At 44.3% G+C, this 16,356-nt stretch overlaps 3 protein-coding genes and 1 pseudogene across 3 annotated transcripts; 3 read left to right on the top strand and 1 right to left on the bottom strand.

Annotated features, from left to right (window-relative positions):
• Window positions 1-4,121: 4,121 nt before the first annotated feature.
• On the top strand, window positions 4,122-4,733 carry LOC135651286 (nuclear transcription factor Y subunit C-1-like). The gene is made up of 3 exons (XM_065171283.1): window positions 4,122-4,215; window positions 4,289-4,356; window positions 4,456-4,733. The coding sequence occupies exons 1-3, from the start codon at window positions 4,146-4,148 to the stop codon at window positions 4,696-4,698; spliced, it is 381 nt and encodes a 126-aa protein (XP_065027355.1). The 5' UTR covers window positions 4,122-4,145; the 3' UTR covers window positions 4,699-4,733.
• Window positions 4,734-5,465: 732 nt separating this feature from the next.
• Window positions 5,466-8,177, top strand: LOC135651284 (rust resistance kinase Lr10-like). Its single transcript, XM_065171281.1, has 3 exons — window positions 5,466-6,505; window positions 6,593-6,780; window positions 6,875-8,177. The coding sequence occupies exons 1-3, from the start codon at window positions 5,802-5,804 to the stop codon at window positions 7,996-7,998; spliced, it is 2,016 nt and encodes a 671-aa protein (XP_065027353.1). The 5' UTR covers window positions 5,466-5,801; the 3' UTR covers window positions 7,999-8,177.
• A 3,355-nt stretch (window positions 8,178-11,532) lies between these two features.
• On the top strand, window positions 11,533-12,837 carry LOC135651035 (rust resistance kinase Lr10-like; annotated as a pseudogene).
• Window positions 11,604-14,512, bottom strand: LOC103968747 (E3 ubiquitin-protein ligase RHA2A). Its single transcript, XM_065170813.1, has 2 exons — window positions 13,891-14,512; window positions 11,604-13,191 (listed from the first exon to the last, which is right to left on the bottom strand). The coding sequence occupies exon 1, from the start codon at window positions 14,446-14,448 to the stop codon at window positions 13,960-13,962; it is 489 nt and encodes a 162-aa protein (XP_065026885.1). The 5' UTR covers window positions 14,449-14,512; the 3' UTR covers window positions 11,604-13,191; window positions 13,891-13,959.
• Between the last annotated feature and the right edge of the window lie 1,844 nt (window positions 14,513-16,356).

Genomic DNA, 16,356 nt, shown 5'->3' with positions numbered 1-16,356 from the left:
TTCAAGAGCGCAGCTGAAGCTTTGCTCTCTCTCCGTAAACAGAAGGAAGAAATCGATCTAGTCTTAATCGAGGTCCACGTCGGAGAGACCGGCTCGACTAGTCTTACTAGTTTCAAGCTGATCGATCATGTCGTGAAGGAGACCGACGTTTCTGTCATCAGTTAGCAACATCTCAACTTGTAATTTATGTTCTCGATCTCCTCGTTTCGGCATTGCATCGATCCACCTCAACTTCTTTGTATTACTTGTTGATGCAGCTATGTGCGCTGATGATGATCACAACATTTTGTGCGAGTCGCTCAGACATGGAGCTTGTTTCCACTTTACCAAGCCTATGACGCCCGCGGTCATCGAGGTCATGCGGCGGAAGGCAATGCGCGACGTGAGCCGACCTGGTTCTGCAGAAGGAAAAGGTGTTTCCGTCGGTAAAAGGAATCTTGGTTTGACTTTCTACGGTGTGGTCGGTCCGAGAAGATCGATCCAAATGGCCGACGAGCTATGCTATATCGAAATATCGAGCGGGGATGAGTCAGGGAAGAGCAGAACCACTGCTGGCAGAGTACAAGGCAGTTGTTCTAAGAAGCAGAGGATGGGCCGCTTGCTCTGGGACTCCGATCTCCACCAGAGGTTCTTGACATCCGTCGAGCTGTTGGGGAAACGTAAGCTTTCTTGTCGCTGAACAAACAATGGATGACATGATTCATATCAGCTCGACGTTTCTTCCATTGTGTCCTCTGATGCTTCTTGATCTGCTTGCAGATGCTGTTCCGAGAAAGATACTCGAACTGATGAACGTTGATGGACTGACCGTGAAACAAGTTTCCAGCCACCTTCAGGTACGATCATTGCATATAGTCGTGTTCATCGGATCGACGATTAAATGACACTGCAGTGCTCGCGAATGCAGAAACATCGGAGACGCCAAGAGAAGGCAAAGAAGAGGTCGAGTCTGCCGCGTGAGCTAATGCCCAAGCCATGGCAGCTGCAAAGCCAATCGACATTTCCGAAGAGGCAAGGCAAGATGAAGTCTTTTCTACCCTCACGCAAGCTGCCGTTGCGGCCTCTGTTACCCAAGCTTCCGTCAGCTATCAAGACCCAGCATCCTTCGGTGCTTTTGGCTCAGATGGAGGCGAGGATACCCCAACTACCCCAGCATCATCCCATCACGACCGGAGGAAACAAGCACTTGCCTCTCAACCCTATCCAAACGAATCAAGCACGGCGAGGGGGGCACCAAAAGATCATGCAGTGTCTCAGCCTGCAACACATGTTACCTAACGACACTTGCATGGGAACTCAGTTTCCGAGTTTTGCCAGCCGGGTAATAATCGACTGGAGCTCATCGTCGACCCACCAGATTCCGGAGAACGTCGTCCATTCCTCAGGCAGCAACGATTCGACGAAGGTTCTTGCCCCAGGTGTCAATCTTGAGCCGTCCGGATCGGATCGGGGCTCATCGACAGGTAATTAGTGATCAATTCAGAATCGTATATCATGGCGAGTGAAATCACTGATTACGTTTTCGATCGCGAAGATCTTCCTGCCGTCGCTGGACTACGACATGATAAGTTGCAAGACTACTTCGATAATAGCTTAGTTATCGAGAGAGCTCTGCGTAAGGCCTTCGACGTCTCAAGCGATGAAGAAGACTCGTCGCCGCCTGATGCTTATATGAGCCTTGCAGAATTGGTTGGCTTGGACCAAGCGAGAGGTGTTGTAGAAAAGGATGTCACCAAAGACAATTCGTGTGTGGAGGAGGGTATGCTTGACGAGAGGAGCAGAAGTCCAGTGCAGGAGCATGCACCCCACAGTATGGACCTCTCTGCCGCTCCTGATCGGTTCTCTCAGCGAAGACATGAACCGGAAAGCAGCACGATGCAAGAAGCTGTAAACAAAGACGAGAGCATAGCAAGTGAGAATTCCGGCAGCTTCGACATCCAAAAATTCAATGTGGATGAAGACCTCACGGCGGAAATCTTTGAGGAAATAAACAAAGCTAAAAGGTAGAGCATCACGGTGACTTCCTAGAGTTGATCTTTTAAGAAACAAGCTCGTAAATGCAATCAGATGCTCGTCGACTTCTCTAAATGCAATCAAAACTGTATTTTGATTCCATCATGGTTCTACTCGGTTGATGCGAGAATAAACGAATCCAAAACCTGTTAATCCCACGATATATGTCATCTGATAAATCATTATTTGTCCTCATCGGCGAGGACAATGAGCACTCTCAATTAGCAGAGTACCTCAAGAGACGCTTAGGCAAAGATAACAATCGACTCACACCACTAACTTCAGCATTTCCGTGAAGTTTCTGCTTCTTAATATAGCTCTAGAAAGTCTTTCGGTTGAGCCTTTGGAGAGAGTTGCAAGGAGACTCAGTGAAGCTGAGCCTTTCCTCACCAATTTTTAGCCCTACGAAGTATCTATGGCGGCTGAAGGAATGTTTTCCTTCCAAAATTATGTAAAGAAGATCCAAGGAAGACCACAATACGTGTCTTTTCGTGGCTCTGAAACGTACGGTAAAAGTAAAAGGCGTCACCTTTCCGAGTTATCGTTCGATCAGATGTGGGAAATCTCTGCTTGGACGTTATAATTTACATATCTTCTATAAATCATTCAGGCGATCCACGAACAGTCTCCAGCACTGTTCATATCGTTCGAAGAAGGCGATGGTGCAATTCTCAGCTCTTCTTCATCGTCTTCTCCGTTGCGCCTTCTTCCACTTCTGCAGCATTCAGTTTGCATGATTCAACAGAGAGCAGAAAAGAGAGTCTGATGTACGCTTATGTATCGGTTTTTTCTACTGGAACTTTTTGTAGCTAAATGTACAATTCTTTGCTGTATGTTGACCTACATTTCCACTGTGATGCACTTCTAAAAGATGGCAGGTTGCAGCTGATCAGAGAAGGCAGAAGAATTTAAAGGTTAATTTGATGGGAAATCAATGATCAATATCCTCGATCTTGCAATTAATTTCCCTTTTTCTTCAAGCAATTACTGATATTATCTCTCAATTCTTCGCAAGCAACTCGATTACGGTGCCCATTTCACTAACATCGCACCTTGCCTTTTGGCTTTCTTGTAGGATCATGAATAGATCCAGAGGATTGGTTCTTGCTTCTATGACAGATTATGCATTGGATGTGGGTTCATTTATAATCGATGTTGTCAATTTCTGATGGAGCCCTTAAGAAGGTATTGTTTGAAGCTTTAGCTATTCTATATATATGTATGTTCCCATAACAGGGTAGGAAATGCTTAGAAATTTTTGTTCTTCGGAATAACATCATGAGATCATGAACACAAGAAATTGGCAAAATAAACTCAATGTGCAGAAATCATTTATTCAGAGATCTTTCCCTCTTTCTTGCCCTGGAGGTTTCCGCTGGTAACACACACACACACTCTCTCTCTCTCTCTAGCTCGGTCAACAGAGGTGACAACAAACGTGAGCACTTCCTGGCTGGCAGTGTGCATTGAAGGAAGTTTTCAGCAGGGAACGTGAGAAACATGAGCTCAAACGACAAATGTGTAAGCTTTACTTGTGGTCTGTTTGGATGCTTCTTCTGCCCGGACTGCAGTGAGGCAGCTCTCTCTCCATTAGGGCTACAGAAGAGCATGGGAAGTTTCAGACCCTGACCTTGTCATCATCTCCAACCACCCTGTTTTCCTCTGCCATCCTTCTGCTCTGCTTTCATCTGACCCTCCACCGTTTCTCTCTCTTCCTCTTTCTCCTTCTCCTCCCCTATTTATGTGGTCTCATGCTGCTGAAGTAGCACATCCAAGCAAACCCATCGTGTGCTGCCTTTGGAGTTCCGCCACCCTTTTGCCTCTTCCTCTCATTTGTCGATTGGTGTGGAACAGATGGCCCATTACAGAGAGTTCATCCACCCTACTTCGCAGTCGGAGCAATTCCCGGCAACATCAGCTGCTGATCCTCCCACCTATGACTTCCTTCAACTGCCTCAAAATCCACTGGCTCAATTCCATGACATGCATGAGGTAGAAGATTCACAAAATTTCCTTTCCGAGGAATTAAACTTCTTATCTACGACATTGCAAGCCTGGTGAAGGAGGTGTTGACTTTGTTTGGCTTTCTACAGGTGGTTGGACAAACACAGCCATTGCATCCTTCTAATTTCATGGAGCTCCAAAAGTGGCATTTACAGCAATTTTGGCAGCAACAAATGCTTGAATTGGGAAACCTTGCAGGTGAGTTGATACCATCAAAAGTCTTCTTCCATGGGGGCGTGGAATGAGATTATGAATCTTCTTTTCCTTACAGATTACAAGCAGCATCAACTGCCACTTGCAAGGATCAAACGTATAATGAAATTGGATGGGGCGGCAAAGGTCTCGAATGATGAAGCTCTTACTAGTCTTCTAATCATCCAGTTTTCGGGTTTTTTATGTGTGTGTGATTTAATGCTATATAACAAAATCTTTTAACAGATGGTTAGCTCGGACACGCCGATCATATTTGCAAAAGCATGCGAGCTCTTCATCTTGGAGCTCACGGTACGCTCATGGCTCCATGCCGAGCAGTGCAAGAGGCTCACCATCCGAAGAACCGATGTAGCAGGGGCCATCTGCCATGCAGACATGCTTAATTTCTTGGTCGACATGCTTCGCCCAGATGAGTTCCAGGTATTGCTATGTTTTAGCTCCAACTTGGGAGTCCTCTTTGGTTTCTGAACAACACAAGGAAGAATTCTTCCATTGGTAGGGTGAGAAAAGAACAAAGAACAGAACATAGTTTGTAGGAAAAATGAGAAGAGAATTTTAAGACAAATAAGTTACCAGCATACCATCCTTTTAGCATCAAATTAAATGCTAATGGTGCCTTAGAAGTTTGACTTTTGTCTTGCAAAGGTCTTCATCAGGCAACCACAAATGCTGCAGCAGCATATGATGCCCCGGCAACAATCTTACCCTAACCACATCTTAAGTGAGCCACCTCCACCATTGGTAAGCTGTAAGAACTTGCATTCTCCAATAATAGAGCAACGTATATATAAGATCTTCATTCTGATTTCAAAGCAGGGCCTTAAATCTCCTAAACACTTTAACCAGGAAGAATCAAGGATTTGATTGCTGCTGTTAACCTATGCGTCTCTGTTTATTGTTTTCTCTTTTGCAGTGAGGAATTTGGACCGGCACCTAAACTGCTGGGAGCAGAATTGCGATGCCTCAAGAGACCGCTGAAGGACTGTTCTCATGGAGGGTAAAACGCCATGTAACGTGCATTCATGCCTAGTAAAGAGCTGATGCATTGATATTTATGTAAGAGACTCTTTTCTCTGCGTTCACCATTCTGGTTTCGCATGAACTTTATATACTGAAGTCGATCAACCTCCTGAATCCCTTCATATGCAGTAAAGAAATTTAGAACAATCTCCAAGAACATATGTATTTATCTATTGAAGGTGATCAGATCATATCACCGTGGTCTTATCCACGATGAATTTGTTGATAGAATCTATCATTCGTCCGTGGTGCCGATGCAACCTGGAATCCTTTTCTCAAGTCAAGCTTGATCGAGATAACACAATAAATACAACAAAGCAACTGTGTGTATTTTTCGACGCTTGACGACGAAATAATTTAATTGCTGTTTTCGCAGAAGAAGAAGAAAGTTGCATTCAGCGTTTACTAATGCATCATCTTAGGCGTGGCACCAATTGGGCCTTTAATTCACGTTATAGATAAACTGCTTTCTCTTACATTATGGGCGTCTTCCCTCAACCCCCAATCTGCAGAGAACCACCACCATCTCTTCTTCGTTACAAAGGAAGAGGATGAAAAGCTCAACCCCAGTATCCTTTTCTATTACTACCGTTTCTCCTCTCCTCCTCCTCTTGCTCCTCCTCACCACCGCCGAACTCTGTAGCTCCCAGCGCAATAAAAGCTGCCCTCGTTCTTCTTGCGGCGACCTCAGCATTCGCTCTCCGTTCCGTCTAAGGGGCGATCCGCCTGACTGCGGTGAACCGCAGTTGGAACTTGTGTGTGAAGGAAAAGATGCGGTGCTCTATCGCGACTCCGACAAGTACTACGTCACCGATATCTCATATAAGAGAGGGCGATGTCGGCTCCTCTATGCTGGTTTCGTGACAGGCACTTGCCGTCTCCCACCCCGTGTCCCTTTTAGCGCTATGGATTTCGATAACTTCCTTTCACCGTTCATTTATGAGTCATTTCGGGGCTCAACTACAATCTGGGCCAGTTTTATGAACTGCACGAAGGAAATCCACAGCCCGGAGTATGTGGCCGTGCCTTGCCTTAGCGGGAACAACTCCACTACATATGTCGTGGTTGAGTCCGATGCATATGCGCTACTCTACCTTAAGAATTCATGTAGCTTCATCACCTATCTTCCGGTTGAAGGATTCTTGAGTACAGGCATGGACATCTTTGAGCTCCTACGGAAAGGATTCCTGGTTGAATGGTCATTTACAATCACGAACGAGAACATCGTCGAGCAGTGTTGGACAAGCACGACATCGTGAGAAGATGTTTAACCTTTTTTATCTGCTCGGCTTCGTTATGTGTCCTGTTGGCTTTATTTGCTTACGAATTATTGTTCATACAGGTTATATACGTATGTTGTTATACATGGAACCGACGCTATTTACATTAAGTTTCTAGAATCCATATATTTTGAGATGGATTTTCTAACTTGCATCTTCTATGAGGAGAGTGATCCCAACCGCAGCCACACTATCTTGAGTATCGCACTGGTCTTGATCATTTTATTAGACGTAGCTCTCTGTTTACTAGGTAGAAGTCTATTGGTTCTACATTAATTGGTAGATCATCTGTTCAAGTACATATAGACTCTGATCTTCCACCCGTCACCTGTGATTGCATGCAGTGGGCAGACTTATATTTGCTACTTCATCTGCTGCTGTGTTCCTGGCGTACAACGCTTGGAAAATGAGAGCACCCGTCGACTCAGTAGAGAAGTTTCTGCGGAACCAGCAAACTCTGTCGCCCACACGGTATGCTTATAGCGACATCATCGCCATGACAAGCCACTTCAGAGAAAAGATAGGCCAAGGCGGCTTCGGTTCCGTCTTCAAAGGACATCTCCTCGGCCGGTACCCGGTCGCTGTTAAGATGCTGGGCGGCTCCAAGTTCGACGGAGAGGAGTTCATCAACGAGGTCTCCACCATCGGTAGGATTCACCACTTGAACGTGGTGCGGCTTCTCGGCTTTTGCTCCGACGGATCCAAGAGAGCGCTGGTGTACGAGTACATGCCCGGCGGCTCACTCGACAAGCACATCTTCTCTGCAAGCAGCAGCAACCATCGCCGGTTCACCATGGAGAAGCTCCGTGACATAGCCCTGGGTGTGGCCAGGGGCATCGACTACCTTCACCATGGGTGCGACATGCAGATCGTGCACTTCGACATCAAGCCCCACAACATCCTCCTCGATCACGCTTTCACTCCCAAGATCTCGGATTTTGGATTGGCAAAGCTGTATCCGAAGGACTACAGCCTGATATCCATCAGCGCCGCGAGAGGCACGATAGGATACATAGCGCCTGAACTGATATCTAGGAGCTTCGGGGTCATATCTCACAAGTCAGATGTTTACAGCTTCGGCATGCTGCTCATGGAGATGGCTGGAGGAAGGAGAAACGTGAATCCAAAGGCGGACAAGTCCAGCCAGATCTACTATCCTTCATGGATCTACGACCAGCTCGCCGGAGAGGAATGGCCAAGAGAGCCAAGATTGGATTGGACTACGGAGATCGATGCGATGGAGAGAAAGCTGTGCATGGTGGGGCTCTGGTGCATTCAGATGAAGTCATGCGATCGCCCCTCCATGAGCCGCGTGGTGGAGATGCTGGAAGGCGACGTGAATGACTTGCGCATGCCTCCCAAGCCCTTCTTCTCCGCCCCACAGCCAAGCTTGGGAAGACAGTCCTCCTGCATGCCTTCATGTTCTTCAGGACTAGAAATCATTTCAGAGCATGACGACCTTCCCTGAAACTGACACAAGTAAATGCGGTTTACCTGCATTGTCCTCGCTAGTTTTAGTATTCAAATTGCTGGTGTGAGCAGGCCACTGTACTGTCGATTTCCACAACATCAATAAGCAACGCAAGTCTGAATCTCGTGTTAATGTAAGATTTAATTTCAGGAGTTAATGCTACGTGTTTTATGCCATGTCCTATACATATATTTAGGGAACAATGGATTCGCACAAGTCGCCGCCGAGCCGCCAGCATGATTCTGGGCGTTTTGATTTGCCAATGCCCCCAAATCCTCCAAGTCAATGGCGGTCAATCTAATGAAACCAACCACTCAAATAAGTTAGCTTTCTCGAGGCATCCAAGTCATTGGCAGTCAATATAATGAAACCAGTCAAAAAAGTTGACTCTCGAAAGACTTGACGTCTCGAACACGTAACCTAACCTTTCAAACAAGTCGGGCAAAAAGTAAAACAAAATAAAAAGACAAGATAACCACTCGGTATCTTTCTAAGGCTTGACGATAATGGATATGATTAGAAACATATTTAAAATACATATTGAGAGTTAAATACATGTTTAAAATATAAATTAATATTTAATATTTTTAAATCATGTTTGACTTGGATACTAAATAAATGTTCAAATGTTGATGCTACTAAGGGGGCAGCAATAGTATTTCAATATTTATAGAATACTAATATCATTTTTTAAATTTTAAATATAGCTTATGAGTTTATCTAAAATTATATGATTATCAAAATAGTTAAATAAAAATTAATATGAAAGTAAAAAAAAATTTGTTTATTTATTTTTAATATTTTTATATTTTTCAGCCATGTGAAATTTTTTATAAGATTGGATACATTCATTTATTTATTTTATTTCTTTACTTATTTAATTTAAATAAAAATGTTTTTTTTCATAAATATTAAAAAAATAATAAAAGGATATATTTATCATAAAATATTAGCGTAAAATTTATGCCAATACACATTTAATACATAATTTTCATCTATTATTTATCAAGCACTTAAGGTATTATACAACTATGTATTCACTCAAAAAAAAAATTCAATTATATATTTAAAATATAAATAGATTTATATTTTGATTTCTCTTTCAACGGAACAATTGAAAATAATAATAATAATAATACTAATACTAATAATAATAATAATAATATAGTGACTCAAATGTTGACTCGAATAAGTTGCTCATCAAACTTGTGAGGCTGTTGACCGACAGTATGCATGCGGATTCTGATAGTGGATCATGTTGTCGAAAGAAACGAAGTTTGAGGAAATAACAAAAATAAAAGGAAAATATATGGATCGAGTGACACCCCCAAAAAGAAGGCAGACATCGTCCCTAAGATTGTTTTACTTCATATCTGTCATTTCGCCGGTAAACAGACTTTTATTAGAGATCGTTGGCATACAAATTAGCCAAACCTCAAACACAACTTCTATATACTCATTATATTTCATATTTGCAGTCGGGTAACTATGTGGGATTTATTCATTAATTCAATTTTGTTCTGAATTTTATCTTAATTTCCTGATTAAAAAAAACCAATCTTCAATAAAATCTGTCACTAATATTTTTTTTATTAATTCTTCTTTTCCACTCTTCTTTTTTCTCTATTTATTTTCTCTTTTTTTTTCCACTTCTCGTGGTTTATTTTGGCTTCTTCCTACCAAGAGAATTCTTGTTTTCTGTCCAGTTTCTTTCTCTTCCTTCACACACCGTACAATTTGCGAGGGCGCTTTCTCTCTCTCTCTCTCCTCGTCATGCCCGTGTTAGATTATATGTTGGGCAAACTTATAAATTTTCTTGTCAGATATTGATGTATATTTTTTTAAACAGCTACCAAAGTATAGTTAAAGATCAATCTAAATGACGAAAAATATCAAGATTCATGTTCTTTATAATCCTATACATTTCAATAATTCATCGGTGTTGAACTAGTTTAGATTATCTAGTTGGATGTTGATTAAGAGATAACTAGGGTCACTCTTTTGTACTTGTTCTGAGGTGATTTCAATCGAATAGATATTTTTATTGTCCAACTCTATTTCAGTTAGGCACTTATAAAATTACGTCGTGAGCACTATTTACAATATCCCTTTGATACCTAAGTAAGAATGAGGTTCGAAAGATTCTAACTTATATTTTAAGAGAAAAATGTTAGTATTTGGGATTGTACATAAGAAGCTCTTTTCTTTTATAGTAAAGCTCTAAATATCGTTACTTTCAAGTATGCATGAGAATGTGATATATTTTTTTTATACTCAATTATAATGTGGTGATAACATTCGATCCACTCAATCTCGTAATCTCGTATTGAGGTATCAATCATGTGATGATGAAATATGAGCTACATAATGTTGATGTATCGATTATATGATGATAAGACATCGAGTACGTAGCGATGATGCATCCTTCATGTGATACTTGACTTCAATAATGATTGAATATATAATGTTTGATCCACTTAATCTCGTGTTGAGGTGTTGATCACGATGAGATATCAATAATGTGACACTGAGATATCAAACACATGATAATAAGGATGTGACATTCACGGGATGTTAAAGTATTGATCATATGATATTAAAATATCGATCACGTGATGCTAACATATTGATTACATGTTTATTCTTATGTCAACCAAAGAATTAAAAAACCTAAAATACACCATCTGACGGTTTGGTAAGATAGCTGGTAATGATGCTGATAGGAATTCATGCGGCGACCGTCAGGTCCAAACAGTTTAAAATAAAGCATCGTTAGGTGTGGCACGAATTAAGGACCTGACTATTATACGCATTTCATTTTTTGAGTGTCGTCGCTCCACTTAGAGCAAACCAAATCCACGGAGAACCATCTTCTCTGTTCCAAAGGAAGACCATGAACAGCTCTGCTTCTTCTATTGCTGCTTCTTCTTGTCGTCTTCTCCTCCTCCTCTTTCTCCTCCTCACCACTGCCGAAACCTCTAGCCCTCATCGCCACAAAGGTTGCCGTCGGTCCTCGTGCGGCCACTCGCCGACAAGTACTACATCACCGAGATCTCATACAAGAGTTCGCAATTCCGGCTCGTCTATGCTGGGTTCGTGACAGGCACTTGCCGTCTCCCAACCCGAGTCCTTTTTCGCCGTGTAAATTACCGGAATAGCAGTATCTTCCTCTATCCGGTCATTCATCACGAGAGGAGTGAGGCCCAATCTGCAAACTGGTCCAGTTTTCTGAACTGCACACAGGAAATCCAAAGCCTAGAGAATGTGGCCGTGCCTCGCCTTTGCGGGAACAACTCCACTACATATGTCGTGGTTGAGTCGGATGCATATGAGATACGCTACCTTAAGAATTCATGTAGCTGCATCACCCTATCTTCCGGTTCAAGGATTCTTGAGAACAGGCATGGATATCTTTGAGCTCCTGCGGGAAGGATTCCTGGTTGACTGGCCATTTATAATCTCGAACGAGAGCATCGTCGAGCAGTGTTGGACAATCATGACATCGTGAGAATATCTTTAACCTTTTTTATCTGCTCGGCTTCCTCATGTGTCCTGTTGACTTTCCTCACGAAATATTGTTCATACAGGGCATATACGGATGATGATGATATACATGGCATCAACCCAATTTACATTAAGATTCTAAATTCCATATTTTTTGCGATGAATTTTCTAAATTGCATCTTCTGCGAGGCGAGGGATCGCAACCACACCCACACTATCTTCAGTATAGCACTGGTCTTCATCGTTTCATTCGACGTAGCTCTTTGTTTACTAGGTAGGATTCTATTGGTTCTACATTAATTGGTAGATCATAGACTCTGATCGTCTACCAATCACCTGTTGGTGTATTCACAACGCTTGGAAAATGAGAGCACCCGTCGAGTCGGCAGAGAAGTTTCTGCGGAACGAGCAATCTCTGTCGCCGACACGGTATGCTTATAGCGACATCATCGCCATGACAAGCCACTTCAGAGAAAAAATAGGCCAAGGCGGCTTCGGTTCCGTCTTCGAAGGGCATATCCTCGGCCGGTACCCGGTCGCTGTTAAGATGCTGGGCGGCTCCAAGGTCGACGGAGAGGAGTTCATCAACGAGGTCACCACCATTGGTAGGATTTACCACTTGAACGTGGTGCGGCTTCTCGGCTGTTGCTCCGATGGATCCAAGAGAGCGCTGGTCTACGAGGACATGCCCGGCGGCTCACTCGACAAGCACATCTTCTCTGCAAGCAGCAGCAACCATCTTCGGTTCACCATGGAGAAGCTCCATGAAATAGCCCTGGGTGTGAACAGGGGCATCGACTACCTTCACCATGGGTGCGACATGCGGATCGTGCACTTCGACATCAAGCCCCACAACATCCTCCTCGGTCACGCTTTCACTCCCAAGATCTCGGATTTTGGAATCCGAAGGACTACAGCCTGATATCCATCAGCGGGGCGAGAGGCACGGTAGGATGCTTAGCGCCTGAACTGACATCTAGGAGCTTCGGGGTCATAGCTCACAAGTCAGATGTTTACAGCTTCGGCATGCTGCTGATGGAGATGGCCGGAGGAAGGAGAAACGTGGATCCAAAGGCGGACAACTCCAGCCAGATCTACTATCCTTCATGGATCTACGACCAGCTCGTCGTAGAGGAACGGCCAAGAGGGCCAAGATTGGATGGGAGCATGGAGATCGATTAGATGGAGAGAAAACTATACATGGTTGGGCTCTGGTGCATTCAGATGAAGTCATGCGATCGCCCCTCCATGAGCCGTGTGGCGGAAGGCGACGTGAATGACTTGCGCATGCCTCCCAAGCCCTTCTCCTCCTCCCCACGGCCAAGCCTGTGAAGACAGTCTCCCTGCGTGCCGTCATCTTCTACAGGACTAGAAACCATTCGAGAGCACGACGACGACCTTCCCTTAACTCGATACGCAAATAAATGTGGTTCCCTCAAATGAATCGCGTCTTTGTACTACATTTGCCATTTGGTCAAAATTGTGCCCCGCATCCTTTGACCGAAGAAAATGAACTTTGACATCCCACTTGATCTGTTTGTGACTCGCCCTTCTCTGGTTTTCCTCGGCCAAGTAGTTGGGAACTTTGCGTGTCGAATGGAATCGGTGAAAGCAAGTCCAAGAAGTTGTCAGTCCAAAAGCTTGTATGTTCTTCACATCTTGGAGCAATCGAGGCTGCAACTCAAGCTGGTTGGGCATGGCAGAAGAATTTAACGCAAAGAATATTACTAATCATCGCTTGTAGCTTTACAGGCAAAACAAGTCTTAGGATATCGTTTGGCAAAGACTCAAGGTTGGGCTAATCCGAACCTTGCTAATCTCGTGTGGCATCATCCCTAATCAAGCACTTGAATTAAGCTCGACAAAAGTCTTCTTCATGAGCATAGGTGGCAACCCTAACCTACCCAATCTCCATGTCCTCTCTGCTCTACAACCTAAGAGACTACACAGTGACTTAAGAGGGCACAAAACAAGATTAACAACTGAATCAAAAGTACAAGCAATAAACTGGAATGAGCCATTAATCAGCAATTGACATGTAAAAGAAAAAAAAATCCATATGTGAGATCTAAATCGAAACTACAGTCAGGCAAACAAACACCAAGACAGAAATAATTGGCAAGTAAAAGAAAAAAATAAAAAGAATTCCATGTATCCTGTTCTATATATCGTTTTCACCCTAAGAACTCCAGTAATTTCTGCTATGGATGATGTCAAGAACTCAAACAGTTCATTTTTGCATGATAGATCTGATCATGGATACGAACCAAAATAAGCCAGATTAAAGAGCTCTTTCAGAAGAGACCCAAAAAATAAGGCCTTATATACACAGGAGAAAAAAAAGTGCATTAGAAACCAAAAAAGCAAGAGAAAAAAAGGCCAAACCTTTAAAAAAGGGCAAAGAGAGGGTTTTTATATGATAAGATATTTAACAGCAACAGCGACCACAAATGATCAGTGGTGGGAGAGCCAGGCGACGAGCTCGGCCCCGATCCGGCGGTCGGCAGCAGCGCGAACCTCCGGCGCGGCCAGCTCGGAGCGGCACAGCGGGCAGGTGAGGTTCAGGTGGTGGAACCAGCCTTCGAGGCACTCACCGTGGAAGACGTGGCGGCAGGGGAGGCGCCGGACGCGGTCCCCGTCGGCCAGGCCGCAGAGGCACACCGCGCACTCCGCCCGCCGGCCCTCCCCTCCCGACGAGCGGGAGGCGAAGGCGAAGGACCGGTTGGAGGCGAGGTGGTCGGCGAGGACGACGAGGCCGGCGAGTCCGGATCCGACGGACGGCTCGGGGTCGGCGTCGGCGTCGGCGGGGGAGGAGGAGAGGGAGAGGGGGAGGAGGCGGAGGAGGAGGGAGCGGAGGTAGGCTATGGAGGCGGCGGCCGCGGCGAGGAGGAGGAGAGGGATGGAGTCGCCGGAGACGTCGTGGAGATGGTTGGAGAGCCCCATTCTACTCCTTATTTCCCTTTAATGAAGCCGTGTATCGAGGATTTATAAGGGAATGCGTGCAGAGAAAGGGTGAGAGAGAGAGAGAGAGAGAAAGATGAAATGGGGGATTAAGAGGAAGGACGGTTGTGGTTGATGTGATGGGTCCCATCACGGGCAAATGGTTCCATCAATGAGAGGCCTCATGTTGTCAGGGTTCTACTCCCCCCTACTGTCACGTCTCTGCTTCTTTCACCTCCCTCCCTTCCCTTCCCTTCCCTTCCCTTCCCCCTTCCCCCTTCCCCTTCCCATCTCTAAATTAATCTCCAGAGACGTGTTCGAACGCTGCTGCTGTTCACATCTTTTCAATAACCATGTCCTCTTCGTATCAAATCTCATGCACCATTCTTCTTGGAGTTTCTTCTCCGATCCAGTGTGTACGCAGCTGGGCCATGTAGGGACAAATATTCCAGATTTCACCTCATCTTTATACCTGAGTTGAAGTGGATACGGCCTTCTCGCTTAATCAATCACAGAAAGACTAGTGACAGGCTTGTGATGGTAACCCGCTATTACGGATATCGACAATTCCTTCTTCCTGTGAACTTGGAACTGTTCCTCTCTCTCTCTCTCTCTCTCTCTCTCTCTCTCTATATATATATATATATATATATATATATATATATATATATATATATATATATATATATATCCTGATATCACAGATAGGATATCACTTATGTTTTCATCATGATGGGATTTCAAAAACAAAAAACCACATATGTTTTTATTTTTGGTCGGTCAAAAGTCTATCAAACTCTTGCTGGCATCACTGCTGACCTACGACGAGCAATTATTTGGTGTGTCGTAAACATGTATCGTCAATGACAATCTCAAATCATGGGGTCGAGCTAATGTCCGAATCCTAAACAATTGGCGTGGTGTGCGTGTGACAACATAGTCCAAGTTTCCATTCAACAGGTTGCATTTCTTTTATTCTTCCTCTTCTTCTTATTGACACTCAACTGGCAATAGTAAACTCTGGATACGTATTATATACGTACACCGGACGGACGACGGTGCTTCTCGTGTTCTTCTTTATCGGTTCATACGATCGATGAAATGGAGAGGGAATAAAATTATCGAGAGATGAAGACATGAGAATAATCTTTCACATGTCATATCCGCATGCGGCGGCGGTGTCTAATTAGGCATCGATAAGATCGGTAGGCATTACATTTGGACCTCAGTAGCCGATACGTGTCTTTTTTCTTGTGAGATCTTCAAATCTACCGATAGATCTTAATATAAGTTCGTGGCACACATGTTTATCCTCAGTCACATCTCTTCAAATCTACCTGCTCTTAATAAAAGGCCAACGACCACCACAACAAAAGATGTCACATCAGCTCCTGCAAATTGCACCACGATGTGACCGAACTCGTACGAAATTGTTTGGACTAATGCTGATGATCGATTCCAACCGCGAATCACTCGGATGCTTAACCTATTCGCCTCCGATGTCTCTGTTACTGCCACGGCAGTGGAAGACTCCATCCACAGAGCAGCTACTTGCAGGATCCCAACATCTTTATCCAGGCACTGTGATTCGAAGTATTCGACCTCATCCACCCACCTCTGGTAGAGCTGCGCACCAGTTGTTTGACTAAATGCCGACGCCGGTGCCTCTTTGGAGCCCAAAAGCAGACGCGGACATGCAACAGCGTATAAAGCTTCTGGTAACAGTGGACGCAGGTGCTTCTTCAGTGTTTTTCTAACGCATCAGATTCACCTGCCAAATGAGGTAGAGTCTTAGTGCGTTTTCCAGCGTGAACCATAGTGGAGGCTCTACTTCCGGATATGCCACGGCCTCGCCAGCCTCCGCAGTTCTAGTAGGACGACGTGGCCATACGCATGTTTTGTGTGAGATAC

This window comes from Musa acuminata, chromosome BXJ3-10 (genome assembly GCF_036884655.1).
Source record: "Musa acuminata AAA Group cultivar baxijiao chromosome BXJ3-10, Cavendish_Baxijiao_AAA, whole genome shotgun sequence".
Classification (NCBI taxonomy): Eukaryota; Viridiplantae; Streptophyta; class Magnoliopsida; order Zingiberales; family Musaceae; genus Musa; species Musa acuminata.
The sequence above is the reverse complement of the archived record's forward strand: the minus strand, read 5'-3'. Positions and strand labels throughout refer to the sequence as shown.